Source organism: Colossoma macropomum, unplaced genomic scaffold, assembly GCF_904425465.1.
Source record: "Colossoma macropomum unplaced genomic scaffold, Colossoma_macropomum, whole genome shotgun sequence".
Taxonomy (NCBI): Eukaryota; Metazoa; Chordata; class Actinopteri; order Characiformes; family Serrasalmidae; genus Colossoma; species Colossoma macropomum.
In genome coordinates, this window is record NW_023494793.1 from 14110618 (window position 1) to 14138393 (window position 27776).

Consider the following 27776-nt stretch of genomic DNA (forward strand, 5'->3'; position numbering starts at 1 on the left):
AACGGCCCAAAATGACTGTGAACAAAATCTCATAACATTAAAGGCCCATACAACCCAATTTTCTTTATTTTATTTCTTTTCTCTTGAGGTCTCCTAACAACATTTTATGGTTTTATTTACTAAAAATTCATGTTTACACGCCCATTTTCCAGCCTCTCTTTATCCCTCAGAATTTAACAGACCTGCCTTTAAGACTTATATAAGATCAACGAGCTCCGTACTGATTGGCTGTCATGTTTGTGCCTCATTCAGAGCTGAAGCTCTCCTTAGAACTTCAATGTGAGTGGGTGGAGCTAAACTGCTGTAGGCCAAATTAATTGATAGTACGGAAATGAGTTTGTGTGACTTCACAGAAACAGTGAATTCATAATGGGATGTTTTTGCAACTTGGTTTCCATACATGGACTGTATGGACTGGGTGGGGAGATTACATACCACTTCCATGATATGGCCTCTTTAACTTAACTGGCAGGCCCAAAGTTTTATTACACACTTCTATAACAGCTATAATAGCTCAGCCAGTTTGCATTGAAGTCCCTGTAGTTACTGAGTAATAAGCCTTAGTATGTAATAAGCCTGGACTTATAAGGGGCTAAAGGGGAATTCCATCAGTTTTCCAACATTTCTGCATAAATCAATCAATCAATGAGACTTAAACAAAGTCATTCGGAGTGGTTTGATGTGAAATGGTTCATTGTAGAGAAACGAAGAGTCACAGATTTCTCAACAATGGTGACCAGAGGTCATGATGTCTTCCACCAACTATAGATGAGGTCTTACCAAAATTCAAGTTATCTCACCAGTAAAAACGGTGCAGCATTCACTCTATACACGGTGAAAGGGTAACTTTATTCAGTCGAAAGCGTGACGTTTCTTTCGGCCCACATGTAAGGCTTTTGTTAGATGGTGCAACACAAATATAGCCATTTCATTTACTATCCAAACCCACCAGTGAACCCACACATGCCTGCCGAGTTTTTATATGTAAAGCACCTTGAAGAAGGCTTAGTGTGGACTGTATTCCCTACCAAAGAGCACCATTATTTTTTACTTTTTGTTGCATTTTCCAAGCACTCTTTACATTTGGTTTAGGTTTCATATGCAATGTTGATAATGGTGACATAGTGACAAATTTGGAAGTTTTCTTTGGGGCTGTTTGACTGTACATGCCCTGTATGTAACTTGCAGCCATGAATTGATTCATGTTTTGAATACATTTTATGACAAAAGCTTCATCTCAAAACTATTGTAAAATAATGTCTCAGAGAGAAGGTAACATATTTGTAACCATTTCATGTAATAACTTAATATAATATATATATATATATATATATATATATATTATATAAAAAATAACTTATATAACTTTGTTTTTCATGTAATAGCTTTTAGAGGTGTTAGACTCTTCAGACATCTGGTTCCTATCACCACTATGAACAATTCTGATTCAGTGAGTGTGTTTACATGCACTCAATAATCCAATCATAATCGGATTTCTGCAGTTATCTCATTATTCAAATGGTCATGTAAACAGCAGAAATCCGATTACTGCCTGACTCACGTAGACCTGGAGTTTTCCTATTACCCGATTATTATGCGCATGTAAATGCACTCAGTTTCTTTAGAATGCAGCATTTCACATCAAACCACTCTCAGTGACTTTGTTTACATCTTAACCATTTAACTAAGCAGGACTTTTGAAAGTTTCAATTTTTCCAAAATGTTAAGAACTGCTTCTCCTATGTTACCATTTTGAAGAAGTTTTAGTTAAGTGACACTTCACTTTCCTCCTCTGCAAAATTGGACAACTAAGTGTTCTCAGTAAAGCAGGTACTTCATTCTTTTTGTTAAAAATGACACATCACACAAGTATCAATGAATATATACACTTTATAAGGAATTAAAACACAGTTTATATTAACATACACTTTTGAAAAAGAAACATTCATTTCTGTTATGATCATATAGAACGACAGGGATCTTAGATTAATTTCAAGGTTAACTTGTTATTCGGAGGTACAAACAGACAATGCGGTGAAGCTTTCGGCCACTTAGCATTGCAGTCTAGTCATTGCTAACTGTGCATTAGGCTAGAAGCTTCATACCTGCCAAGTCATGTCAAAGGTGCTAAACATGAAGCTAAAAAAGAGGAAGCGTAAAAAAGAACAAGACACATTTGGCACAGTAACCCCTGTACACCTGCAGAGCTGAGTAAGGATAAGAAGCTCGTTTCAGATTAGGACTGTAACAATACGCTGTGATATCAGTACATTAGGTATTGTATTTGAGCTCTGAGTGCTGTAGGATATGGATATGATTGTTAAGGTGAACTCTTTGGGTGCCTCTGGTACCGCAGAACAACCCCGTTCCTCTATTGACATCTCTCCCCTTCACCCAGCACTCAACAGAAATCTAAACCTGCCCTATCACAGCATCATTAATCTTCTCAAATGCGTTAATGGTGAAGACCTGGGCTACGACAACTCAGGATTTAAGTGGTCCTTCTCTTTCACAGCCTTTTAAATGCCATTGATCTGCACACGTTGCCCAGATCTGTCAGTCTGAGCAAATAAAATAATACAAAATAAAATGAAAGGGGAAAAAACTGTGGGTTAGTTTCACCTTGAGGGGGATTAGTTCAGTTCTTCATAGGTTTTGGGCCAAAGACATGGGAGGACCATTTGCTAGGTTTAGCCATCTCACTTTAAAAAGCCACATGTAAGATTTTCTCAGTTTAATGGGGGGTTAGTTGAGTTCTTCACTGGGTTTGGGCCAAAGCCATTTCATATGTTATTTTTATTTACTAGCTTTAGCTGTCTTGATTTAAAAAGCCATGCGTAAAACATGATCATTTCCCATATTTCTTTTAGAGGAAATAATAAAATAAAATAAAAGGAAAAATGTTGGACCAGTTTGATGGGAGTTAGTTCAGTTCTTCATTGGGTTTGGGCCAAGGCCATATCAATGTGCCATTTTCCTTTGTTAGTTCTTGCCATCTTAATTTAAAAGGCCATGCGTAAAATATCATTGACCAGATCTCTTTCCAAGGACATAATAAAACATAAAATAAAAGGAAAACTGGTTTGATGGGTGTTAGTTCAGGTTTTTTATTGGGTTCGGGCCAAAGCCATTTCAACATGGCATTTTCATTTACTAGCTTTAGTCATCTTACTTTAAAAAGCCACTTCTAAGATATTATCATCACCCAGATGTCTTTTAAAAGAAATACCAAAAAAAAAAAATTGAAATAAATATAATGAAAAAAAAAATTGGGACCTGTTTCACCTTGAGGGGGTCTCGTTCCAATTCTTCACTCTAACTTTTGCAAACTATTTTAAAGAAACCAAGCCTACGACTAAAAGCATTGTTAAAAGTACTTGTCATATGAATAGTGCTTGTTCTAAAATTCAAACAGTGCTACACTTGGTCCAAACTTTCTGAAAATGCTGCTGAACAACATACACTTTAAGTGGTCAAAGTCAACTCACAGACAGAGCAAAAGAAAACAGATCCTCAAGAAGTGCAAATGTGGGTAGCTACATAAGCCTGAGGAGATTCGAAGCTAAGAACAGTGCCATACGATCGCTGCTTATGTACAAAAATATAAATTACACTTTGTAAAACCGTAGTGTTTCAAATGCCAATGCCAAACAAGCACGAAGCCTCGTATTGGACTTTGGGTTCAGAACGATGCCCTTGAGAGCAATATATTATGTCCACCATACCATGAATCAACTCCAACAAGTCCATTATTGACAAACAGCCCGTGTAATTTAACCTTCGCACTTAAATTATTGATCTGCTACTGATTCGAGAATTCCTGGCTTGGTGGAGGTGTTGGGCAGGGGGGTCGTTCAGATTACACGGATAAAATCAATAAATTGTAGTCGAGTTGAACTAATGACTCCCTTGTCAAATCTGTGTAATCGTTTTGTGCCCACTTAAACGATAGTTAATGAATATTGATGATCAGTGGATCTAATTACTTTTGAAATAAAGAAATATTCACTGGCCAGTGATCAAGCCTTTAAATGGTTGAACTGTTGTGAGTTTGATCCATGATGCGACTGAGTACTTGTAAGCTGCAAAACTCTCATCTATAAATGTATGTATTCAAACTCGTCTTAATTACAATTCCTGAAAACCTCTCTGCCCCAGTATATACAAGTGAAACAAATCAGATATAACAACGAGTAACTGCAAAGTAACATAGAAAGGAATACATGGAAAGCTATTCACAGTCAATTCTATCACCACAGAAGAGCCAGCATACAGTTCATTGCCGAAAGGGAACATTGGACACCGTCAAATAAAATGCCTGGCCACCAGACAGTAATAGGAAGTAAATATAAAAGGCAAAAGGAAAGGGTGGCTGAGTATTTAAGTCAGAGTGGCAGTTATATAAGCAACTACATATGCTTTTAAAGTCACTGCTGACTATCAAGAAATAAACAATACTGAACAATAATCAGATGTTAGTTTGACAATCAAAATGGAAAAATATCGTCACTGTCCATCCAAACCTTTTTTTTTTTCATTTAGAAAAACTGGTAGAATTCCTTTTTAACTTGCGTTCAGAGCTAAGGAAGCTTTTCTCCTTTTCTTTTAAAGTTACTATTTCGGAAGTACTTTTCTTATTACAGTGACGATATGCTCCACCGTGAAAGAACTCGCTCCTTGCTGAGTACATCCTATGAAAGATCACCCAGACAATGACGAGATTCAAACTGCATGCAGTCCACGAAGCAACAGTATACAGCTATCTATATATATGTCCCCAACCAAAAATGCAAAAAAAAAGTATCTTAACTTCAAAATGTATATCCTAGAGCTGCACAAAATGTAGTTTGACAATCGTTTCTGCAATATTCGCTGCTGCAGAAGACTACGAATGAGTCTTAGGATCAATTACAATGTCTTTCAACCCAATCAGAAAACAGGGCACTGTACAAGTCATTTTTTGTTCATCAAGGTACAAACAATGTAAATATACCCTCAAAGGTAGAACAATGGTTGTAAATGGGTATTTCTGCAATTTTTTAAAATTTCTGCATAATTAAATGATTTAGATGTACACACAGTCATTCATAGTGGTTTGGTGTGAAATGCTGATGAAACCTGTGGAGTTGCTCAGAGTGGTGGTGATGGGAACCAGACGGCCAGAGCGTTTAACGCCTGTAAAAGCTACCTCACGGGAAGTCATTACACAAAATGGTCATGAATGCATTGCCTGCTGCTGGAGACATTGGTTTCCAATAGTTCTGAGAGAAATGTTTGGCCTAAAACACATTTTTTTAAAACCCCACTCATGGTGAAAAAGGGTACATACAGGGTGTTTTAAGGGAAAATAGTCCCGTAAGAAAATGTATTTTTTACCATCATCAACATCACATATAAAAACTCAGAAGACATATATTGTCTCACTGGTTGTTTTAGATAGTGAATAAAATGATTATATTCTTTTTGTAGACATTGTAATCCCTGGTTCCTGTTACCACCACTGTAAAGAAATCCAAATCCAAAGTTTCTCTACAATGAATAATTTCACCCCAAACCACTCTGAATGACTTTGCTTACATCTCAATGAAACTGTGAAATCAGTGAAATTGATTAAAGGTAAACTACACTCACTTTCTACAATCAATTTTATAACGTAATGCTTTAAAGCAGACAAATACAATAAAAAGCTTGGAGTTAAGACAGGATGTATGGAGTCAATGTTCCTTGAAGGTTCCTGTGAGGGTACCACCCCAGCGACATGAGGGATACCACCCCAGCAACAGTTTAGCACCTTCTGAGTGTACTGTCCAATCGCAGTTCCAGATGAGCATTTTGTGAGTGTTTTGATAAATCAAAGCAAATTATTGCATCGCAAGGCATATAAAATAATCACAATGCTAGTATTTTGGCCATAAGGTGCAGCCCTAGTATATTCATATATCACGTTAAGAAGCATGACTTATCTGTTGTCTTTCACAGCCCCTAAGTGAATAGCTGTATATTAGTATTCAGTAGTCTGCTCAAGCTCTAATTAAAAGTCAGAGGGCCTGTCGGCCTGCGCCGCTCTGGGCGGGATTTCCATATTTCACACAGTGCGGATGGCTTTCGAATTCGTCCCTGGTGGTCCTTGCGTACATATTCTATTGATCTGATAATATCTGAGATACAGCGCCTCTGAGACACTGAGAACCACACAGACAGCCCGGCGTGCACTAGTGCTGGCCTGAGAGTGGATACACACAGACCTGCGAAAGGGCCGGGAGCAATATCAGACGTTTATAATAAAGTACTGTGCACAAGTCAGAGACTACCTTTCATTCATTTCAGTGCTTGCAACGAAAAACAGTATATATGACAATTTGTTTACATCATATAAGCACGGTATGGCATAGTTTGATGCTCTGCATTTTAAAAACAGGGGTTACTAATATGTAATTAAAGCATATTTTTGCTTTTTAATGTAAAACGTTGTACACAATAAAATAGCATATAAAATAAATGATAATTCAAAAAGGGTGGAATGGTTAAAATGTGTTTTTTAGTTTTGTTGGGTGGGGGCTCATTTAAATTCCTGTCAAAAATGCCATAAAGTACAAGCTATTTATTATTCAGTGTCAAGAAAAAAAGCAGAAAATATATATTTAACAGAAAGCCTCAACAACAACATATAACGTTTTTTCAGTATTTAGTGTGTTCACCCTTTATTGTTATTGTTATTATTGTCTTTATTACAGCTTCAGTTCGGTATTACAGCTTGTGTTTCGGTTTTTCAAACAAATCTGCAGGAATATTTTTTCACACCTCCAAAGTTCAGTCTTAGAAGGTGGTTCCATTTTCCACTTCTCACGATTCAAATAATCCCAAGTACAAATTTAGACTCATCAGTGCACAAAAACTATTCAATATTTTAGCTGTCCAGTTTTGGTGTTTTAGTGCAAATGTTCTTCCTTTTTGTCTATTTCCTTTTCTCTGTAAGGGCTTCTTGGCAGCTACACATCCTTTCAGACTCATAGTATTGAGCTGTCATAGCATTGAGCTTAAGAGTGTTTGTGTAGTTGCTTGTGTGAAGGTTTGAAGGGCAACATAATGTCTGATTCTATGGAAAAAGCCTTTGTTGGGAGGTTACAACTGGTTGGTTTTAATATCGGAAAGATGAAGGAGTTAAAGTGGCAGTAGGTGCAGAAAAAAGAGCGGACAAATTAAATACTGATAGATTTGATATTATACTTAGTGTTGGAGGCTTTGTGTCATTTTCTGTAAAATAAATATTATGAACTTGTACTTAATGACAGTTTTGACTGCAAATTAAATAAAACAAAGTGTAGTCTCTGACTTTTACACAGTATTGTATATCTCGCTTTTTATTCAGCCTTTTGGTGAAAAAATGATAGATATCTGGACTAAACAGCCCCCAGCAAACATGCAGTGTGTGATGCAAAACACAGATTTAAAGAATAAGAACTAAAATCTGGTCTGTCTAACTGAAAAAGCCATTTCAGAGAGTGCACAAGAATACTGATTTATACTATTTATCGCCAAAAGGCTGAAAAATCTTAACCACATCATCCAGCCCTAACCTGCAAGCGTTCACATATATGATGTCAAAGCTGAAAAAACACAAAACGGTGATACGTAAATATTCGGCCATGCTGCGCGTGCACACCTCTACTGAGTGCTGTGGTGGCAAGATGGGCAGAGCTTGTGCGATTGAGCAGCATACTGTACATGACTGGAACTGTCTTCTGTTTTCAGCATGCAGGAAAAAAGGAAAAACAGTAGTACTAAAACCGAGAGAGCGTGCAAGCCAGCCTTGCATGCATTTACATGCTGCAGGTTTTGGTCAAATAACTGGCAGTAAAATAAACTGGAGTGTCTTGAGAACTGTAAAACTGTACAATCTGTGCACAAAGGGTTTGTTTTTTCTCTTTTTAACCTTATATATAAAAAGACTTTCCCTTGATCTGTGTGTGTGTGGAGGGGGGTGGAGCTGGGGGTCTGTGCAGGCTATGAGATACTGTATTATATGAACTGCAATCCTATGTATTTAGGGACTATGCAGTCTCTAAATTCCGCTTTTTCTTCACTGACGCCCACCAGCAAACCTGCAGAAGAAGGAAATCAGAGACACTTTGTTATTGACTGAGCAAGTACATTTTGTTTTGTTGATACCTGTTTATACATTCATGCTCGCTGGACATTTGATGATTAAATGACTTTTTTAAATTAAGCCTAGTGTGAAGGTGAGATCTTGTTAGAAGCTGTGAATAATTCTGAAATATTAACTGTGTGCAGAATGAAGAACAGAACTCTAGATTCTAAAATGGCCTTAAAATCTATGTAACACTGGGAATGAAGTTATAATACAATGAATATCAATATATGATGATTCTTATTCAAAGGTAGTGGCCTCCACATGTTTGTGCAAAAGCCTTTGATGAGCAGATCGAATCCACAGACAACTGAACAGTCACTGGAAAAGATATAAATTAAATAAATAAATATCCTACAGGATCTGTACAAGCCTTGTACAAATTTGCTTCCATTAAATAGTGACCAAGAAATTATTCTCCTTGATTTTACTTGTCTTTACTTTCTGCTGTTTTAATTTTTTTAGAAATCTAAAACCTTTTGTTTATTTCTAGATTTATATTTTTAAATCCATAGACATTTTGCATTTCATGCCAACAACAGTCTACCAATAACAAAGTACATTGTTTAACATTGCTTAAAGACATGCAAATATTATTAATAACAAATTAAATGATCATCTGAACATTGATTTATTGTATAATACAGTATTACTTAGTCACTTTAAAAAGGAAAAGACCACAACACGTCATGCGTTACAGTGATTTTACCATCCAAATGGGTTTTAGCAATAACGCATAACTGTGGTAAGATCGGTCTCGCGTGGCTTAGTATGACTTTCTTATTTGCTTTATTTTATTATGACCTAAACAGAGATGTTATGCTTAATGCTAAGTTAAATTCATTTCTTCAAAGCCCACCCTGAGTTCTTATACCCAAGAAAAGGAATTTTAACCAAAGTAAAGTAACTGTGAATTCTATCTTCGATTCACAAACCCACTACAGAATTCCAACCTTTTCAACTCAAACCTGACTGACCACATCAGAGCTACCCCACAATGATGTACAAGCCACAAGAAGACTCGTCTTAACCTCTGACAGCGGTAGCCTATGGAACACACATAAAACTGGCAGCAAAACAAAATCACGGCCATAAAAATGCCAATACAGACCAACAGTCCAGGATATATGCCTCGCTAGGCATCTACAGCTATATGTAATTAATGAACACTGGCGTTTTTATGGCACTGCGCTAAGGTGTTACTAACGTAGCAAACAGCAAAACGTGGAGGATTCAATAGCCATAGATCAAGGGCAGCAGAGGGTCCTATTTTTATTATACACACAGGAGTAATCCCCACAGCAGCCCCTCAGTGGCTCAAAACAGCTGTGAATGTGTGCAATGAACTGGACAGAAGGGATATAAAGTCATACAGCATATACCAATGAAAGTATAACCAACTATACAAGGTGAATTTTATATACAGAGCTGCAGTTATATTGAATGTTTTTCAGTTTTTATTTATTTTACAAAATTTAAGAACTCCAGCTGTGGTTTACATTGCGTGGACATTTGTTGAAAGGTGGACCAACAGAAACTGTCCTGAATGAACATTAATATTAGGGCTGTCAAATGATTACAGTAATGAACGGTAATTTATTTCATTATTTTGCACAGTTAACCGCAATTAATCACATTTGTCTTATTAGCTTATTTATCCATTTTAAAAGCGGTGCATTTTGTTAAAGCAGTATGGATGGACAAAATAAGATTCATTAGAACGTATTCATTACTTTTAATCACTCAATAACATTAGTTATATCGCAAGAACGCAGCATTCGCATGAACCTGAACATGAAAATCATGTGATTTCCATCAACAACATTCGGTGAGAGCAACAGTGGCTGTATGTTCCAACCAATGAGTCTATATGCCATACCTACACAGTCAAACCTCTAACATGATTGTAGCCTCTCGGTTTCCCTCTTGTTCATAAAGCTCATGTATTGCTAGAATGGAGGCTCTCAAGAGGAACAGGAGCTTTCCACTTTGCTGTCTGTGCACTGTCCAATGTAGTGTGACGAAGATACTAAAGGTACTTCTTTAAAATGTCAAATGTCAAAAGTCAAATGTGTTTAGTCAAGTGCTGTTAATGATTTATTGTGTTCACCCATGCGTTCATAACTAAGACAGTTCTAATTATTATACATCAAAATTAAAAATGTTTTTTCTTCTCCTATAAAGTTTCCAGATATCACCTACCCTTTTATGGGTCCATATTGTGGGTCAGTGGACATTGTGATTCAGTGCAAAGAACAGGAAAACAGGCTTAAAGAAACAGAACAAAAGTGTCAGATTAGAGGAAACAACAAAGCATTACTCTAAAATGATTCCTTTCTTTAAAAATTAATAGTACTATTGATTATTATTTCTGAAGATGAATTACCTTGTGGTCTCCCATACAGACATTCGGGCCCAGTGTGTTATAAACAATGTTATTCTCATCTTCTCCCTGTGAATGATGAACAAATAAAAACAGAACATTTTTAATGTCCTAATTAATTATAACTATATTCACTGAAGTATGTGCTCATTTTACTGGGTTTACTAAAAGGTGTCAAGGCTGTTTTCAAATGTTAAAATCCTAATAAAAGCTTGGTTTATTATTCTTATTGTTTATATTTCAGTACTGCATAAACAGTTCCTTGGGTCACAGAAAATAATTTTGAACTGCATGAAAATAATTAAATAAGGGCGAAAGTGAGATGCATTAATGCATACTGACATAAAACTGCTGTCAGAATTTTACATCCCTAAAAATCCTTGAACTGACAATCCAAAAATGGGGTTTACTGATTAGGAATCTTCAGAAATAAATTTGAAATTCTTCAAAACTAAAATCGTCATCTAAAGCACCAAACAAAATAATGTAATTACACTATGAACTCTCAAGCTCTTTTTGTGTAACTTGGAATTTATATTATATCCATTACCATATTAAGGCTAACTGTTTGTAACTACGTTATAAGGCAGTACCAACCCTGAGCATGATGTCCCGTGCACTGTGGGACATGAGGATGCGATCACACCAGGATGGGCATCGTGTGTTCATGTACTGAGTGGGTTTAGTGTTGTCTTCACTGTAGGGGTAACTGTAACATAAATAAACAGAACATCAACACAACAGTCGTTCAGCATATACACAGTATCTTCAAGATGATGATTTATTCAGGTCGTCAAGTGATTACTGTAAATTCTGCTTGGTTCTCAGGAGGTTAGTCACCTGGGTGGGAACAGAATCTCCTCTTCTCTGATGACATCGTGGAACGCTTCTATCTCCTTGTCATACTTCAGGAGCTGTGGGGGTGAAAAGCAGGAGAAACACTGGTGATGAGCTGTGTAATTGCTGACTTAAAGGAGCTGTTTTCTATATTTCTCTTCTATTTTTACTTTACCCCTTTAGACTAAACAGGCTGTTTTTATTACTGTGCCTTTAAGACCTCTATTCTGATTGGCTGTCCTGTATTGTGCCTCACTCAGAAAACAGTCTGGGCTGAAATGTACAGAACAAACTGTACAGAACAAAAAGTTTGTTGCTGTTGTGTCTTGGAATTTGAAACTTCAGAGGAGAAGGAAAAAACTTAGACACTAAGAAATAACTTTGAATGTAAGTTAATGGAACAAGATTTTAGGTAACATATTAAGGATTATTTGTACTGTTCCGTTCATCATGACTTTTTCAAATACCATTAAGGGAAGCTGGCGTTTTGGAATTATCATTTTCTAATTTTCTTCCACCATAATATTTCTGCTACAGAATGTCTGCTGTAACAACACTTCAACATGGCTGGGCGGCTAAACTGTTAGCTGAATGGGGAGGCAAATGCAAACGTGTTCATGGTTGTGACATAATATCAAGCATGACTGATTAAAACTTGCTGTTTTCGCAGTTTAGTTGCCATATAGGGTCTGTATATGGTAAATTCTTCCTTTAAAAAGGTGAGGAAAATTTGTTTTTCCATGACGTGAACTCTTTAAAGTCATACATCACTCCAGATCTACAGGACACTCACCTCTTTTCCATTGTTCTCTCTGAAGACTGCCTGGTGCAGGTATGCAAACAGCTTAGTCTCAATATGGAGAAGGACCTGCTGGTGGGAGGGAGAGTGAGGAGAAACAGAGATGGAGGAAAGAAAGAAAGAAAGAAAGAAAGAAAAAAAAAGAAGGAAAGAAATTGAAATAAGAGAGAGGGGCAGAAAAAGACAAGCAGGGGGAAATGACAAGCAGAAAAAAAGAGAGAGAAAGGAGGAAGAAAAAGACAGCGAGAGAGAGCAGAGAAGACAGAGGTTAATGTAGGGCATTTGAAGAACAAGCTGCTAAATGCTGAGAGTAAGTCCAAAAAGCCTGGCACATAAAATGAATCACAGCTCAGCGTGAGCATTCTTAATGCACACACGCATTTTCTCCACTGGCAAAAAGTCAATATCTTCTCCTCGGCCATAAATCTGGCTGGACAGAGCGCTGGTTATGTTTGGGTGAGCACAACAGGAGGGGATTAATCATCTCCCAGAAACTGAAGAGCACAGTTAGTGCACCGAACAGCAGAGCTGGCACTTTCTCTGTGATGTCATTGCTATTTTACATTTGCCTTATGTGACTACAACTCTGCCTGTTGTGTTTATTATTAAATATTCACAGTCTCAGCTCTGCCCAGTCTTCTCAAGAAACACAGGAAAGCCCATTACAACTTGAAGTAGCCAGTTTATACAGCACATAACAAACAGGAAAATTAATTAATGATTTATTTAAAAATACATTTCCCACAATATTCATCAATGCAGGTTTTTCAGTAAGCTAGGACATGGTTTAAATATCGCTAGTCACGTTTACATGTAGCCTGATAATCCGTTAATAATCTGACTAATAGCTCAATCGGAATAGAACATGTCCACGTGTACATCGCAGTCGGTATAGACTAGTCCGATTGAGGCCAAACACAATTTCTATCCGATTGCACGAGGTGTGTGATCCTGTAAATAATCTGTTAAATAGAAGAATAATAACCATGTAAACGCCTGTATCCGATTACTTTCCCAATCGGCAAGTTTAAGTACGTTCTGCTCACGTGCGTCACGTCATATAGAAAGTTTATAGGGAGCAGAAACTGGTCTGCAGAGGAGACGAAGTTTATGCTTTGAACTTTAAAAGACGGCGGTGAGACGGGCGTCCAGCTTATGTGTCTCATAACACGACGTCTTCGTCTCGCCCTTCTTTAACAGTACACGTGAAGTACATTTTCCTGAGTCTGATATCATTTTAAAGTAATTAAAAACACAAAAACTCATCTCACTCTGACTGGACTCACGTGATGCTCGTTGCCTTGGCAACATCTACACTACGTGGTACTCTACGCATGTGTGTAATTTTGGATTGTATTACTTGTAGTGACACAGCTACACTCTGTGCACGAAGATCCCACACACTGTGAATTCTCTGGAAAATGACCTGCTTTATTCACACGTGGGTTCACCCGGACATTCTCCGGACTTTGTACTAGGGGGCTGGCAGGATCAAGTCCAGGTAATGTCTGATACAACTGATTTAGACATTTGCGTTCAAACATACAGCTCCTCTGGGTAATGTCTGGAAAACTTCTGGGTCACTGTGCATGTCTGAAAGGCTCATTATGTACCCAATTATGCATTTTCTTGTTCAAAAATGTAGAGTATTTGTAATTAAATATGCAATACATTACATTCTAGATATGCAACAACACCACTGAAAAATCATGTTATTAATGGAAAAGAATGAATAAATCTGCAGCAATAGCCATGGATATTGGATAACAGGATACAGGATAAGGCCCAATTCCATTTCTTATTTTTCACTCCTATACCTTGTTTTCGAGCATCACCTTGCCCCTTGGAACTGAGTTATAAGGGGTAGTGGTTGAAGTCTTCCCCTACGAAATGTGACAATCCTCAAATAAAGAAGAACATTACTTCATTAACAGGCTACTAGCGCTGCTCTGTAGGCAACCCTGCCAGTCTGCAGTTATAGCAGAGGAGGGTAAACTTCAGCAACCTCACTGCTGGTCTTTATTTAAATGGGATGTGATAATTATTAATTATCATCCACCCTTATTTCTTTGGTGATATGACGCTGAAGTCAGCTATTCACCAGTTTCTTAATCAAATTTTCCCATTCCACCTTAAATGGAGCAGCAGTTATATTCTGGTGCTTCAAGCATCAGTACTGCTGGACTATTTAAGGTGTAACGGGAAATTTGGCTAGCTACAGAGACATTAGCAGACTGTTAGCGATTTTTTTATGCTTGTTATAAGGAAAAGGACCATAACACATTGAAACAGCATTAAACTAAGGCAATACAATGGTTATCGGAATTTTTTAATGGAGAAAATTCTCACATTTGTGGGTTTCTTTGGTTGTTTGTGCAGCCTTTGAAAAACCTCCGTTTGGGGGGCCATGTAGATACTTCGCCACATTCCTCTATCTCAACAAAAGTCAGGACACCCTACCCCTAGACGTGAACGCGCAAAACAAAGGGCTAAGGGCTAAGTGGTAGGGGCGAGGGGTGAAATGGGATTGGGCCTATATGTAATATTGCAAATGATGGCGTTAGCTTAGTGTTAGCTAACAGCAGCCTGTCGACTACTACGTTTAGAGCTGATCAGTGCACAGCATCACTAATCTAATTCTCTAGGCCACAGTGTGGAGATGCACCTTGTGGTCGTTGTCTTTTTCCTCATAGATGATCTTCTCCACCTCGTTACTGCTGTCTTTCTTCACCGTCTGAACTTCAGCAGAAGTGGAGAGGTTCTGTGCACAAACAGAAACATACACAAATCACACAGCTCACTGTCAGTTTGAAATGAGGCCTGGTATTTTGTTTTCTGCACTGACATTACAGCAGCCATGAACGCATGGTTGCTTGTGCACTATATGAATTATTGAATCATACCTGCACTAGACTTTGTGTGTCGAGGCGGAAGTTAAAATCTCCAAACAGGAAGAAAGGCATAGGGCTGTAGATACAGTCTGATATCCTGCAGCAGAAAACAGTCAGAAACAAACTAAACCTGTAAGATTACATGAGGTGAATACACACAACTGACTTTGCTAGCTCCATGTCATTTAACCTTTAGAAGTCTGAGTTATCGCAGGTGATACAACAGCATGTTGTAATTGTATATGTCGTCACTGTCTGACAATAACTTTGTATCTGCGAAATGGCAGGAGAATGAAAAAACCATCTTAACTTTTAAGTATATGTAAAAAAATTGTATTCCAAGTTAATTTGGGTCATCATTTGGTACAATAATCATTCATTGTAACACAGTGTAAAGGGAACCTGCATTTTAGTATGCCGAAAAATGAAAGCGAGAAAAATCGAGATACAAGGGTTTGTTCTGACAGCGACTATACATTTAGACCTCATTGAAACAAGCAAAGAAATTGTGTATTCTAAGCTTTCAATTAACACCACATTCGTGTTTGTAAGTAGATTATGAGAGAGTTTATTATGATTTGTATGATCTGAATTTGATGAAAAGTTACTGTTGTTCTCAAAGTTGTCAATACAGATAATCAAATATGTACATCGTGTAAGTGCACTCACAGAAACTGTAAGCATGCAACTTTTCTGCTGCACAGTGAGAAGCATTTGCCGATGAATATTTAATCTAAAGTGAAGACAAACCAATTTCTGAACATTTTATATAAAAGCAGTGTGGAAACCATCAGGCAACAATGCTGTGGCTAACAACAGAAAGTCAATGACTTTTCTGTCATGAGAACTTTAAATTTTCTGTGCTCTTTTATGGATAATTTTGCACTGCTTTTTGCTCGAGCTAAAGAAATTTGAGAGCAATTTATTTTACTTTTCTCATCTTTCCTCAATATTAGACTGTAGAAATATGGTGCTTATTTTTTATACAGGACGTTTCATAACATCAACTCAACATAAAATGTTAAACTCTTTTCTTTAAAAAACATTAAAACAATTTTTTTATTATTTTAAAATATTATTTGAGTCTGTGTCAGTACTTGTTTCTCAGAAATATTTTAAATAAAAAAAATTATTACAAATTTCTAGTTTTATTGAAAACTTCCTCTCCCTCAAAACAAAGAAAGTACAAACATTGCTGTAAATAAAATAGTACTGCAAAATCAAGCAGTTTAGCCAGCAAAAATCACAAAATAAGGGCATGAGATCCTGTTGGGGCTGAATAGTACAGCAACATGAATATAGAAATTCTCATATTTATAAGGGTGCCAAAAGTTTTTTAAAAGCTTTTTCTGTTTGAATTATTTTTCCATACTACAAACATATTGGAGTGGCCATATTGCTGGGATAACGACTAACCTGTTGATGACGTATCTGAGTGCTTTCTGCCGGTTTGTGGAGTACACTGAGGGACTTGAGTTGCAGGCAATGAGGTTAGATGCATCGTGGAAGAGGTGCACATTCACCAGGTCCAGGCCCCTACACACAAAGGAACATACATTTAAACAACTAAAGAAAAGCTGTTTTTCAGAACAGATCAATGTTGCCTTTTTTTTGAAACCCCTTCCTTGTACTTCCACTGGTCACTTAATGAGGTCCACCTAGCTTATAGGTTCACTATACAGGTGTACAACTACATTTGTTGAGGCACAATTTATCAGCCGCCTCTACACATCCATCACTGGTCAGTTTCTGACCACAAGACCAAGGTATTATTTGGGTGATGTATCCTTCTCAGCATAGCAGTGATACTGACATGATGGTGTGTGTGGAACTGGTATGAGTGTATAAGACGGTTTTAGACTTGTCAGTGTCACTGCTAGGTTTAGAAGTGAAAAGCCAGCCAACATATCCAGCCAGGAGCAGCTCTGACTTCAGAAACTGACAACTGATGAAGGAATAGAAGAGGACTAACACAAAATCCGTATTATTATTTTAACCCAATTTTCTCCAATTACACCCACTAGTTAGGACTCCCCCAATCACACAATACTATCAACGCTAGGAGGGCAGAGGCTAACACAGGCTTTCTCCGAGACCTGTGAAGCCAACCACCGCTTCTTTTCAGACTGCCGCTCATACAACGTCATTGGACGGCTGAACGCGCTCGGAGGAAAGTGTCAACCGCCAAATCTGTTACGTCAGCTAACAGATGCCTGCGCTGATTAGCATCGCGCTGAGTAAAGGGGGGAGAAGGGGGGGCGTCCTACCCACCGAGGGAGAGCGAGCCCCCACAAAACCCGTTTTTAACTGTAAAATATAATGTGAGACACATGTTCACTGTACATCACTGTGCAAAGGTCAGTAATCACCAATAACTTATTTCCAGTCAAAACAGCCAATAAGTACGAGTTATTAATTTTTCAGGAGATATTTCTGAGGAGACAAATCCACTTGCATAAAGAAGGACAAAGTTAAAGGAAAATAAGTGAAAAAACAGGAGTTTCAAAAAACAGAGGTTAAAACATTATTAAAACAGTACATAAAGCTTCCAGGTTTGAGAGAAAATCAATAAAAAAATATTAATAATAATAACTTGTACTTAATGGCTGTTTCAACAGGAAATCTTGCACCTTTGTACAGTACTGTGCGTGTGCACTGATACGTATTTCTGCTGCAGTGCGTGTTTGCCCATGTGTACCTAAGGATTTGTGTGTATGTGTGTGTCAGTCTCTGTATCAGTGCTGTCAGTCTTGCAGTTGCTGTAAGTCATTAGCTGTGGGCTGTGTGAGTGCAGCCCAGGTAACATGGAGGCTTTCCTCATTTATCACCCAGCAGCCCTTCAGCCTCCATTCACTCTCCATTCACCTGCTGCCACGCCCGTCCTATTAATGCACATCTGATGGGCCTGCGTGCTTATTCACACACATCCAGTGACAGCCTGCAAATGCACATCTTTTGTTTTGCACGCAGCTGAGCTGAGGCCAAGCAATATGCAGACACGCACACAAGGTGTGACACTTAGAGGAGGAAAAGCTGAATGTGCAGGAAAGACACTGTGAACTTGTTTTCATATATTTTCAGCTAAAGATTATCCTGACTTTGCAGGAAAACATATATTATTTACTTACATATATTATTACATAAAGGCAGTTACATATATATGTAATGCATTATGCATCAAACAAGTCCCAGTACATAGAGACTTATATGATTCAAACGGCACACTGTTATTACATACAGAATGCATATTATGTAGGTACTTGCAAATATTATTACATACAGGTGGTTACACCAATATAATGCATATAGGACGTATTGCTAATACATATAGGTAGTTAGATATTTAATACATATGGAATGTTCTAATACATAGATACTTAAATATATAAAATGCATATAAGACGTTATTATTACACATAGGTTCTTACATCATATAAATATATTTGTGTGTGTGTGTGGTGTGTGTGTGTGGTGTGTGTGTGTATAAAATGCATATGGGACATATTATTACACATAGATATATATAGGTATCTATATGTAATATATAGTGTATATGTAATACTCATGGGACATTTGGATCTTGTATGTGAACTCGTGTGTGTGTGTGTCTGTAAGTGTGTTTGTGCACATCAGTGTTAACATACTGATTGTGAATGATCCACCGTGTCCTCATGTAGCCTTTTCTTGACCACTTGATCTGAAAAAAGGACATAGAGAGAAATTTGATGTAAAATTCTGTACTTGTCTATCTGAAATACACTGCTGTTCAAAAGTAAGAAACCACCATCAATTTATTTCCCTTTAAAAGAGCCATTAAGAGCATGTTATTCATTTTTCAGCATCAGAAAAAAAGCAGAAAACCTAAAACCTAGAAGCCTCAACATCAATATAATATAATAAATATTTTTCAATATTCAGTCTGTCCACGCTTCGCCATTATTCCTCTTTTTTCTATTCTTTATCATTCTTCTATTATTCTATTCTTTATTATTCTTCTGTTCTTTTCAGGAGGCTTTTAGTTTTTCAGAGAAATCTGCAGGGATATATACTCCAAAGTTCGGTCCTGATCATGACCCAAGTAATCCCTAGGACATTCAGTGAACGGGTGGTCTGGACTCTGAGGTGGTCAGTCCATTGTTCTGAGAGCACCAGCAACTTCCTTGATTTTTCTTGTCAGCTACACATCCTTTCAGACTCTTAGTGTTGAGCTGACTTCTCACAGTGGAAGAAGGACAGCTTGATTTTCTCCTCTCTCTCAGGGTTGCTGTTAATCTGATGGGGACAGCTTTGGTCTAGCAGGTCTTGCAGGTGGTTGTTAGGAATCCCATTTTCTGTCTTGTAATCATTTTTTTTTCATTTTTCATTTGACCTTCTCTTAGGCAAGTGAACTTTCTTCTGTCTTATGCAAATGATTAATCTCGAAAAATGAATAACTTGTACTTAATAGCCATTTTGACTGGAAATTTCATTGAGTGGAAAACATTAATTACATTTAAATTTCGATCAACTGTGCGCTTTCTCCATGATTATCCATGTTTTACTTTGTCATTGAGGAGAAAAAGGAAACATTAGTTTTCAGCCTCACCAGAAAATCAGATTCTAAATTACCACAATAATAATAATTTAAACTGCAAAACTGAAGTTACGACTAGACATATTAAACGACACCTGTTGAGGAGCACATATGCCTGAAATGATTCGATGTTAGGAAACTAACATCAGGCAGCATCTTTAACAACAACTCACATCAGTCCAAAAATTCTTGGGGAATTTTTCCTTCTCCAGTGTAGTGACTCCATCCAGGGAGCCCACGTACTTCTTGTGTCCTGAGACGGATTTAAACTCCCTCGCTAGGAGAGACAAGGAGGGAAGAGAGGGTGAGTAAACGAGAGAGAGAACGAGAGAGAAAGAGACATGCAAACACAAAATCAATACGCTAATGTTAGCCTCACTCCCCCTCACCCCGCAGCGGGTGCTGAGAGCAGGATCCATAGGACATGAATTTAATGGGGAACCAAATTCGTCAGCGCACTGATCTTTATGGCTCTTCTATTAGGCTTCTTCTTAAAAGCTTATTCATGAGACAGCGTGACCAGAATGTACGACTGGAAAAATCTCCTCATTCCCCCAGAGAGGCTAACCAAATCAGAGGAGTTCTTAAGTCTCAGTTTCAGAGTGTTAAGTTGTGTAACGTAGAATGAGTTGTTAAAAATGAATAATTATGTAATGGTATTAAATGAGGCAAAGATTTGATGAAGGCTGAGCACTTACTATACCATATGATAGAGCACAACTCTGCTATACTCATGTCAGTAACACTAGGTTTAATGGTGGCAGGTAGATGCTAAACACATTCTAAACACATGTTCTTAAGGGGTTAAAGAAATTGGTGAAAAATCTACAGGACTTACAGTGCCTTTACATTTGCCACATATCATGTTTCCATAAATACATGCCAAATTCCTTCTGCATTCCTATATAAATTATGTTGATAAGCTACATAAACTCATTTAGAAAAACAATTTAGTAAAATGTCATATATTTATACATTTAGCTAAAATGCGAACTTCACTATCATCTGCATAACTCCCACTTTCCGGTATTGTTCTGCCTTTAGACTGGAGCATGGGGCCATGCTGTGAAATGTCATTCTGCAGGTTTGTAGCATTAGCTCAGTAATGTCTAAGGCTTGCTTACTTAAGAGAGTCAGAAGTTGCACATGAAATAATGATGAACCTACAAAAATGAGGTTGCATTCCATTTTACAAAAACAACAAAGAAATCTGGTCGTCTGGTACGTTACCATTTTTCACCTGATGATACCCAGCAATGTTAGCCTAGCAGCTCTAGTTCTAAACTAAAGAAGCAAAATTTAGACACCGGATTTAAAAATATTTAACAATTTGACAGTAACTTCACAGCTAGCATGATGCTCATTGGTGCCTTTAAGCTTCCATTACTTGTTAGCTACATTAGCCTTGTAGCTCCAGCACAAAACTGAAGAAACAAACTTCAGACATCAAACATGTCTCAGCTGATTTGGGAAAAACCTGTATCATCAAGTTGAAATGTGTAAGGATGTGACTGACTAATTCGGACTAATTTTGATATTCAAGTATCCAAAATCAACAGATATTCGGTTAAGTGTAGGTATATTTAGTCAACTTCAGATGAGCTAATTTTAAGGCAAAATAGCCTATGAGCTAATGCTAACGCAATCTAATGTACGATAATGAGGATTTGTTGCATCTACAGGTGATTTTTTTTCCTCAGTGGACGATGACAACATGCTACTTTTCCAGAGATGCACTGACATCACTTCATCCCTTCCAATACCAATACCGACACGAGATTCTTGAATATGGGCCAATAATTTTGATATTCAAGTATCCATAAGTGTTAAAGAACAGATATTCGGTTAAGTGCAGGGATATTTGGTCAACTTCAGGTGGGCTAATGAGCTAATTTTAAGGCAAAACAGCTTATGAGCTAATGCTAACACAATTTATGATAATGTGTTAGTTAACATGTAAGTTTGTCAGAGAAAATATCATTTATTTGTTTCTGGACCTAGCTAACATTAGTTAGAGTAGTTATTCTAGTTTGTGTAAAAGGCGCGCTATCTCTGTGTCGTCAGTCACATCCTTGACATTGCAACCACATTCAGGCACTCATGTTTCGAAGTAGCAAAGTATAATTTAATACACTTATAAATACTGACAAAACTGTCATATTAAACAGCTATAAAAACATAAATTCAGGGTTTCATTGAATTGTCAGTGCGTATATTTTCTCTGCCTTCCGATAATTTAACATAACAAATACCCAAATATGCATGTCAGTATTCAAATACTGGCGCTTCAGTACTTGAGCACTTGAGTACCCAGGCACATCCCTAGTTGAAAGTCATTCGTTTAAATTCGGCTGAGCTTTAAATATATAACATTATAAATATATAACATTATGTATGTCAATTAAGATATGCCTTATAATACACAGATCAGGCATAACTTGTTTCTATGCTCATTGTCCATTTTATCAGCTCCACTTACTATATAGGTGCACTTTGCAGTTCTACAATTACAGACTGTAGTCCATCTGTTTCTCTGCATACTTTGTCAGCCCCCTTTTACCCTCTTCTTCAATGGTCAGGATGGTCCCCCATGGACCCTCACAGAGCAGGTACTATGTGGGCGGTGGATCATTCTCAGCACTGCAGTAACACTGACGTGGTGCTGGTGTGTTAGTGTGTGTTGCGCTGGTCTGAGTGGATCAGACAAAAAGGTGCTGCTGGAGTTTTTAAACCCCTCAGTGTCACTGCTGGACTGAGAATAGTCCACCAACCAAAAATATCCAGCCAACAGCGTCCTGTGGGCAGCGTCCTGTGACCACTGATGAAGGACTAGAGGATGACCAACACAAACTGTGCAGCAGCAGATGAGCTACTGTCTTGACTTTACATCTACAAGGTGGACTGACAAGGTAGGAGTGTCTAATAGAGTGGACAGTGAGTGTTTAAAAACTCCAGCAGCACTGCTGTCTGATCAACTCAGACCAGCGCAACACACACTAACAAACCACCACCACGTCAGTGTTACTGCAGTGCTGAGAATGATCCACCATGCAAATAATACCTGCTCTGTGAGGGTCCATGGGGGTCCTGACCACTGAAGAACAGGGTAAAAGGGGGACTAACAAAGTATGCAGAGAAACAGATGGACTACAGTCTGTAATTGTAGAACTACAAAGTGCACCTATATAGTAAGTGGAGCTGATAAAATAGACAATGAGCGTAGAAACAAGGAGGTGGTCCTAATGTCATGCCTGATCTATGTATATTAACAATGTGTTGGTAAATCAATAACATGCTTAAAGATTTCTTTTCTTTATTTTGACCAAATTAATTTACTTTTGTTGGATTACATAAATATCTTGATTCGTTCAAACACCCATGCTTCACAGCACACAGTAAAACCACTGTGACTGGTTACTGGTGTGATTGCATATTGCAGCTTTTTGCCCTATAAAGGACAATATTATGTTTACAATTAACAAACACTATATTGTTCAGTCCTATATGACACTTAAAATTACTTCCTTTCTGCAATTTTTCTCTCCTCTCTTTCTGGCAATCTCTTGACACAGTCGGACTCTAATAACTACAACACAATGTAGGCTCCTGATAAAAAAGAAGAATTAGCAAACCCTACACCCTAAAACCTTTTGTGCTGGGCCTTATTAGTTCAATGATAAAGAGCCAAAGGATACAGTAAGGCTTTGTCAAAGTGTTCTACAGTTTCTGACGAATGTTTGCACTACTGAACGGAACGAATGGAAGAGCCACGTGTTTGACTTGTCTAACGCCGTGTTCGGTTTCATATGCTTTATCTGCATGCTGTTGGATTAGTGCAAGCCAGCTGCCTGTTTTGAACAATGACTGTGTGTTGACGCTGCACATGAGATTATTAAAACCTTGTTTATCTATGTAGATTAAAGTGATCAGAAGATGCCTTTGGTTCAGTGAAGTAAGAGAACATTTCAGAAACTCACTATTGAAGTCATATTGCTGTATGTTCTTCAGGGACTTGTGGATGAAGTACATGCTGCCCAGGGCCTGCACAGAGAAAAGAAGGTTAGCATGCGGTTTTACGTTGATAAACCACAAAGAAGGACTATCTATACATACTTATTAATTATACACACTGTCCTGATTATTGCCTATTGACATCCAGCACAGAAGTCAATACCTTATCCAAACACTCAGAGACAAAAACACAGCATGTTTAAAGCAGAACAATGTATTAACCTATGAATTCCTCTTTTTAACCCAGTTTTAATGTTTTCCTTTTTTTGTTTTCTGTGATTCAGATTTTTACATTTTGAATAATTAATTAGAAACGGAAGAACTTATGACCATAAATACTGTGAACTTCATATTAGCTGAAATAACATCTTCTTTTCAGGACTAAAGTAAATAAAATGTAACTGTCATTCTTCATTTATATGGACATTTATTTTTTCCAGAAATTACCTAGAAATTGAAATAAAACCATTTAAGGTTCACTTTACTGTAATGTTGCCATGACAGCACCAAACCTTTTATAAAGATTGCACAATTTCCAATACTGATGTTGAAACCTTGAAAATAGGCCGATATAGATGTTGAAACCTTGAGCAACATCCATCACCGATATCAGCTGATACGGATATTAAAAGTTTAAGTATTGTATGATATTGATATTCAAACCTTGAGTATCAGCTGATACCCATATTGAGAGCTTGGATATCAGGTGATACCGATATTGAAAGCTTGAGTATCTTATAATGTTGATGTCAAAACCTTAAACATCATCCAAAACCGATACTGAAGCCTTGCGTATCAGCTGCTACAAATATTGCAACCTGAGCCAGTAGTGATACTAAACTGATGAGTATCGGTCAGAACTGATATTGATACCTTGGGTAATGGCCAAAAACGATATTAAAACCTTGAGTATCGTCTTCTATCAATAAGAAAACCTTGAGTATAGATCGATACTGATATCAAAACCTTAAGTATCAGCCAAAACTGATACTGATTCCAGAGATGCATTGATGTCACTTCATCCTTTTCAATACCAATAACGATACCAGTTTCTTGAATATGGCCCGATGCTGAGTACCGATACCGCTACTAATTTTGTCTTATAACTAACCTAACAAGCTTCCAAGATTCAGGTGGTGCAAGTGGACATACAGGCTTGGCCAGTGGGCTGCTAGGCTAAAGGCTAAACCAAGACTAAAGACGGTTAAGATGGTTACCTCAAGAGACTGGTTCCTTCCATATGCCTTCCTTACATTTGCCCCCTCAGTAACAATCTGGACTAACATTAACGCACACAGTGAAAGATGAGGGATTCCTGAAAAAGCCTGGCTCAGGAGTTGAGCTAAGGTGCTCTTGTTAGAGTGTTTTACACTGTGTGTACACATTATCAGGTTATCTGGGTTTTCTGGTGTATTTGTATGGCATCGGTGAAACCAATAGCTTAGGACGAATTCCAACTGGTGTATCACCCACTTCTACTGTTTTTTCACAAAATACTGGTAGAAGTGTTTTGCCAACATTTTTACTGCTGCTTGTCAACTGCTGATGTGTTGTCTGCTCATGCATGCGCCAGCGCACGTGTGCATCAGAAACTGTTTTGTGGTAACGATACTGACAGTACTGGCATTACATGCCAGAACTGGCACCTGTAACTATACATTATTGGTGCAACTCTAATCGAATCCTTCAGTATCGGCCAATACTGATTTTGAAACCTTGAGTATCGGCCCTTGCTAATGTAGAAACCTTGCGTATCAGCCGATAACGATATTAAAACCTTGTATATCAAACTAACACTCATACTAATCCAATATTTTTTTTATTTACAAAGTACTAAACTTTAATATTAAACCTTCAGTATCAGTTTTTAGCCCTCCTATGATCTTTAGGGTCATTTTGATCCCACTCAATGTTTAAAGTCTCTAAATAAATCGCTGACATTATTTTTTTACTTCATATTTAATGACTCTTCCTAATGATGACGACTGGGTAAACATAAAATTAACATGATCATATATTATCAATGTCTTGCACATATTTTGTATGCATCGGTGTTTATTGGTGTCAAATAGACCTCATTGGGGTTAAACTGACCTCAACATTTTACACGTACTTATTTTCCTTGTTTTGGATGATATTGAGGTCACTGTAACTGCAATTTTGTGATGCTGAAAAACTTCCCTCTGCTTTAGGGCCCTAACCTAACATAACCAAAGAGAACCACTGATAGTTCACACCACATGGGTGAGGGGAAAACATAATTCCCATGAGAACTTTGATATTTCCCAGAGGTTCAAATTGCTGGGGTCAAACTGACCCCAAGGTTAAAAGATGTTAGTTAATTTGAGGATAACAGGAGGGTTAACTGAATCACTTTGCTTAGGATTGTATGTGGATCGTGTTCACTGTGAAACCCAGTATTTTCTGCTGATAAGAGCCCAGTACTGATAGTCAGTATTGGATTGGTGCCATCTCCACTTTCTCAGTACATAAAACTCATGTACAAGACCATCATGTCAACACACAACACAAGTACATCAATGTGTGGAACATAAAACACTTGTATACTTGACTTTAACAAGTATGTGCAGAAGCACGCCCTCACGCACGCTCACCACTCAGAGCTGACAGACCTGTGAGTGGGTTTAATGTACTAGCTGCCCGCTTCTGCACACGCTCATCAATCGTGCCCTGCCAGGATCAATACAGACAGAAAATTAAAACAATCACACAGTGATTAAACACAGGAGCCCACTGCAGGCCCAGCGTGGGCCCAGCGCGGGCTCAACACAGGCCAAAGAAAAATCACCTGCCGTTCTGGGACACTTCGCACTGCAGCGCCTGCACTTAACAACCCCTTGAACACACAAACACACACACACACAGCTGCTCAGGCTGTGACAGAACGTCCCCAGGAGGAGGGAATAAATCTTGTGAGCAAAGTGATGCTTGTTTAATATGACAGTGCGTTTCAGTTGACCAGCCCTAAGGCTGGACATTACTGCAGGAAGCAGATTAAAAGCCAAAAGCTCAGTGATCACTGTTTCCCCAAAAAACATCTCCACCTGGGACCACGCACCTCCTAAAAAATTCCAAACACCTAACATCACAAAATAAATCTTTCTAAAATCATTTTTAAGTATTACCTGTTCAAAAGCGACAACAACTGAAATGCGCAATAACTTTACTTAGTTGGTTCACTGTAGACCTTTAGTGGATGATTATCTATTGGTAATTTACAGTCTACAAAGTGAAAATAAGTTAACACAACAGGAACAAATTTAAATATGATATTTTTCTGCCAGTTTTAGCTGTAATATATAAGAAAAAAAAGCATAAAATGTGCTATAACTTTTGCACAAGTCACATTGTATGTTTTATTTATTTTCCCATGTGTTAAATTCAGTTAATAAACAGTGACTGCGCTTTAAAATGTGCAGACGTGTGTTCTCTCTACAGGTTCTGTTAACTTGTTTTTACATAGAAAACCAGCAAAACATGTCATTTGAACATGGGTGCCCAAACCTTTGCCCAAACTAAATATATATAAAATTCACTTTAGCTTTTCCTTAATATTAATAACACTTAATAATGAAAGTAAAAGATGTCTGTCCGTAATTCTCAATACAGCAAGTCGTGAAGGGAAATGCCACCATTTCTGTTTCATTTCGGCACCAACTTTTTAAAAAAGGTCCACATAATTAATTTGTTACAATTTAAATGAAGTCATTCAGAGTGGTTTGATGTGAAACGCTCCATTTTAGAGAAAATTACAGAACTGTTCACAGTGGTAGTGATAGGAACCACACAAAAAGCTATTACTTAAAATGGTTCCACATGCACTAATGCCTGAGACATTATAATAGTTTTGAGAAGGGTTTTTTCTAAAATATATATTGTTGCTGCTGAAACAAAACCCTGGATCTCTAAAATGGTAACTTTACAGGAGAAGTTTAAGTTAATGTAATATGATTGTTTCCCTAGTAATTCTGGACCATTTCCACTGGTCCATTCATCGAGATATTTTAACACAACACAAAGAGTAACTGGAGTGCCACCAAAAGGTTTTTGTGTGACAGGAACTGTATTTAAATTACACTCGTGGAGGTGCGTGCAGGGTGTTGTAAAGTAAA

General features: G+C 37.6%; 1 protein-coding gene across 2 annotated transcripts in view; it reads right to left on the reverse strand.

The window, feature by feature from the left end:
• Nucleotides 1-1872: 1872 nt before the first annotated feature.
• The window catches only part of inpp5l (inositol polyphosphate-5-phosphatase L), a 53384-nt gene continuing 27480 nt past the window's right edge, over nucleotides 1873-27776 (reverse strand). The window contains exons 5-16 of one of the 2 annotated variants that reach the window (XM_036578568.1): nucleotides 23610-23673; nucleotides 19806-19909; nucleotides 18704-18756; nucleotides 16476-16595; nucleotides 15072-15156; nucleotides 14834-14929; nucleotides 12163-12237; nucleotides 11373-11446; nucleotides 11130-11241; nucleotides 10536-10601; nucleotides 10352-10417; nucleotides 1873-8102 (exon numbers count right to left, since the gene is read on the reverse strand). In XM_036578568.1, the coding sequence (XP_036434461.1) occupies nucleotides 10376-10417; nucleotides 10536-10601; nucleotides 11130-11241; nucleotides 11373-11446; nucleotides 12163-12237; nucleotides 14834-14929; nucleotides 15072-15156; nucleotides 16476-16595; nucleotides 18704-18756; nucleotides 19806-19909; nucleotides 23610-23673 (891 nt within the window). In that variant the 3' untranslated portion in view covers nucleotides 1873-8102; nucleotides 10352-10375. Of the gene's footprint in view, nucleotides 8103-10351; nucleotides 10418-10535; nucleotides 10602-11129; nucleotides 11242-11372; nucleotides 11447-12162; nucleotides 12241-14833; nucleotides 14930-15071; nucleotides 15157-16475; nucleotides 16596-18703; nucleotides 18757-19805; nucleotides 19910-23609; nucleotides 23674-27776 lie in introns of both variants that reach the window. The other variant, XM_036578567.1, reaches the window with a different exon arrangement.